The sequence below is a fragment of the Notolepis coatsorum genome (assembly GCF_963971535.1).
Source record: "Notolepis coatsorum genome assembly, chromosome: 1".
In the NCBI taxonomy this organism is placed as follows: domain Eukaryota; kingdom Metazoa; phylum Chordata; class Actinopteri; order Aulopiformes; family Paralepididae; genus Notolepis; species Notolepis coatsorum.
The window spans coordinates 102,238,679-102,242,140 of NC_140165.1; the positions used below are offsets into that span (position 1 = coordinate 102,238,679).

General features: G+C 43.9%; 1 protein-coding gene across 1 annotated transcript; it reads left to right on the top strand.

The window, feature by feature from the left end:
• LOC311229253 (tripartite motif-containing protein 16-like) lies at positions 1-2,299 on the top strand. Its single transcript, XM_084315320.1, has one exon. It carries the CDS (start codon positions 58-60, stop codon positions 1,642-1,644), a length of 1,587 nt encoding a protein of 528 aa, XP_084171446.1. The 5' UTR covers positions 1-57; the 3' UTR covers positions 1,645-2,299.
• The last annotated feature ends 1,163 nt before the right edge of the window (positions 2,300-3,462 follow it).

Here is a 3,462-nt window from a genome sequence, read left to right on the forward strand (position 1 = left end):
GAGTTCACAATTCCTGAGAAAACAAAACTTAGAGTGTCGTTGTCTTTGTAGAATAAAATGGCGCAGCAAGGCGTTGATCTGTACCGGAACCAGTTCTGCTGTTCTATCTGTCTGGATCTACTGAAGGATCCGGTAACTATTCCCTGTGGACACAGCTACTGTATGGGCTGTATTAAACACTGCTGGGATCAAGATGATCAGATGGGGATCTACAAATGTCCCCAGTGCAGGGAGACTTTTAATCCGAGGCCTGTTCTGAAGAAAAGCAATATTCTGGCTGAAGTGATAGAACAACTAATGAAGACGGGACTCTTGTCTTCTGCTCCTCCTGAACACTGTTATGCTGGACCTGGAGATGTGGCCTGTGATTTCTGCACTGGGAGAAAGCAGAAAGCCCTCAAGTCCTGCCTGGTATGTCTGACCTCTTTCTGTGAAACTCACCTCCAGCCTCATTATACTGTACCTCCATTAAAGAAACACAAGCTGGTCAAAGCCTCCACACGGCTTCAGGAGAACACCTGCTCTCGCCATGACAGGATTCTGGATGTTTTCTGTCGTACTGATCAGCAGTGCATCTGTTATTTGTGTTCCATGGATGAACATAAAGGCCATGATACAGTCTCAGCTGCAGCAGAAAGGACAGAGAGACAGAAAGAGCTTGACATGAGTCAGCAGAGAGTCCGGCAGAGAGAGAAGGCCCTCAATCGCTCTGCTGCTAAAGCAGTGGGGGACAGTGTGAGAATGTTTACTGAGCTGATACGCTCCTTGGAGACGAGGCGCTCTGAGCTGAAGAAGGTCATCAGAGCCCAACTGGAGCAGGAGATAGCACACCTGAGGAGGAGAGACACTGAGCTGGAGCAGCTCTCACACACAGAGGACCACATCCACTTTCTACAGAGTTACCCCTCCCTCTCCAGTCCCAGTGAGTCTACAGACTTACCCAGCATCAGTGTCCTTCCTCGACTGTACTTTGCAGATGTGACTGAGGTCGTGTCTGAGCTGAGAGACAAACTACAGGACGTTCTAAAAGAGCAGTGGTACAGAATCTCAACAACAGTGAATGCAGTTCATGTTTTACCACCACCAGAGCCCAAGACCAGAGCTGACTTCTTACAATATTCCTCTCAGATCACACTGGACCCAAACACAACAAACACACGTCTGTCTTTGTCTGAGGGCAACAGAAGAGCAACATGGATGCAGCATGAGCTGTCATATCCTAATAACCCAGAAAGATTTATTGCATGGCCTCAGGTTCTGGGTAGAGAAGGTCTGACTGGACGCTGTTACTGGGAGGTGGAGTGGAGTGCAGGGGTTCATGTAGCAGCCTCCTACAAAGACATTAGTAGAACAGACACTGAGGAGGAGTACAGTGGATTTGGATACAATTCCAAATCCTGGACTTTAGAGTGCACTACATGTAAGTACTTATTCAGACACAATAAAAAGAACATAACAGTACCGGGCCCCCGGTCCTCCAGAATAGGAGTGTACCTGGATCACATGGCAGGGACTCTGTGCTTCTACAGCGTCACTGACACAATGACCCTCCTGCACAGAGTCAACACCACATTCACCCAGCCTCTCTATCCTGGACTTCTGGTATATTACCCTGCAGAGGCTGAGTTTTGTGAGCTGAAGTAGAGATCAGTGACATTCACAGCTCCTCTACCCAGGGTTTTGGATTTAAATTGATCTTGAAGATGCTGAGTTGTGAAAGATGAGGTCATTAGGAGGTACATTCACTCAGTCACTATCATTGTTCTGAGGGACACAGTTTCTAGCCTACCGGGGTAAAGTTTGTTTGATTGGATATTCACATATTTGATTCCCATCTTCAATACCTCTGTTCCTTTTCATGTGGGGAAGTCAAAATCTTTATTTTCATACTCTGGGTAGGTTGGACAACAATATGCAACAATTTTATTTGTATTTGATCACCTTTGGTCATTTTGGTCATTACTGTGGGATTAGGGTCCGTCTCCTCTCTCTGTTCCAGGGGGGGTTGGTAACAATGTTATAACCTTTTCCCTCACCTCTTATCTCTGGGCAGCCGGGACACTATCTTCAAGGCCTTCGGTTGAACCCATAGCCAGGATGTGTGGGGCATGGGTCAGTCGTAAATGCAACTATTTTATTTTAGAACAGACCCATCTGCTTTATCAAAAGAGCTCAAGGAGAGCGAGATAGTTGTTCTTCTGGTGGCAGACTTTGAGGGAGACGGACCTAGATAGGAGCTGACTTAGGAAGAATGACCATTCATTGAATATTGTACATTTTGTCTTTTGTTCTTACTAAATAAACCTGGACATCTAAACCCAGAATATATGTCCCGTGTGGATATTTGATATTTGATAGATCCTACTGTCTATCTAGAAGCTCATACTGGCTGCATATCTTTTCTAGTGTCTATCTAGAAGCTCATTGGTTTGTAAATGTACTAGATTTTCCAGAGATTCTTAGTTTTGAATGTATGTTTTGCATTCTGTATATTGGCCCTGCGAATGATGTGTTATCGTTGTATTAATTGTGATACTGCACACGATACGATAACCATTAAATATAAGGATCTTGAATGCAAGGTGTAGTGGTTTAAGCCCTATAGTCAATACAATGGGGGACCCTGGTGTAAACAAGACGAAAGTCTTTCTCTGGTCTGCATCCCCTTAACAATTGTATGTATTGAGCTGTACTGCACTGTACCCATTCTGCAATCTGTTAATAAAGTTTTCATTCATTCATTCATTCATTCATTCATTCATTCACAATGACGAGAGATCTTTGGACGGGCCATTGTAACACTTGGCAACTCTCACTGATTTACAGTATAAACTGGTGGCAGATTGGACACAAGATGGCGCTATTTACCATACAATCATTAGACTCTAGTTTGCCTTCATTTGCAGGCACCTCTCCGATGTTGTCCCAGTACACCTGCTGGACTGTCTCATTCAACAAGGCTAATGTTTTTTTTCCTCAGATGTGGAGTGATACTGACTTGAATTTGAATTGTTTTTACATGATATGAAAGTACAGGTTCATACCTTCAAAATAAGCAATCACTTGTACAAATCAGACGGATACTTTTCAATCTATGTCTTGAATCATGCTGATAACACACTACTTATTCCAGAGCTACAGGGCCACAAAGAAACCAGATCCATTTCTCTTGCTATATGCATAATGACTACTTTACCCAGAAAGCAATGTAACCCCCCCCCCCCCTCACTTAACACATTCCAGTCTGAGAGCAGCCCTGCCTTTGTTAGTCTATCCCCAGGCCTTCAGGTTGCTCAATGATCTGCAACACTAACCCAACCATCTCATTGCACACATACTGTTTTAGCACATTCTCAGGGGCTCATACAGAACCAAGCATTTCACTGTAATGTACATGTACTTTATACGTGACAAATAAAAGCAAACTTGAAACTTGCGAGATCTTATCAAGTTTTTTTTTGA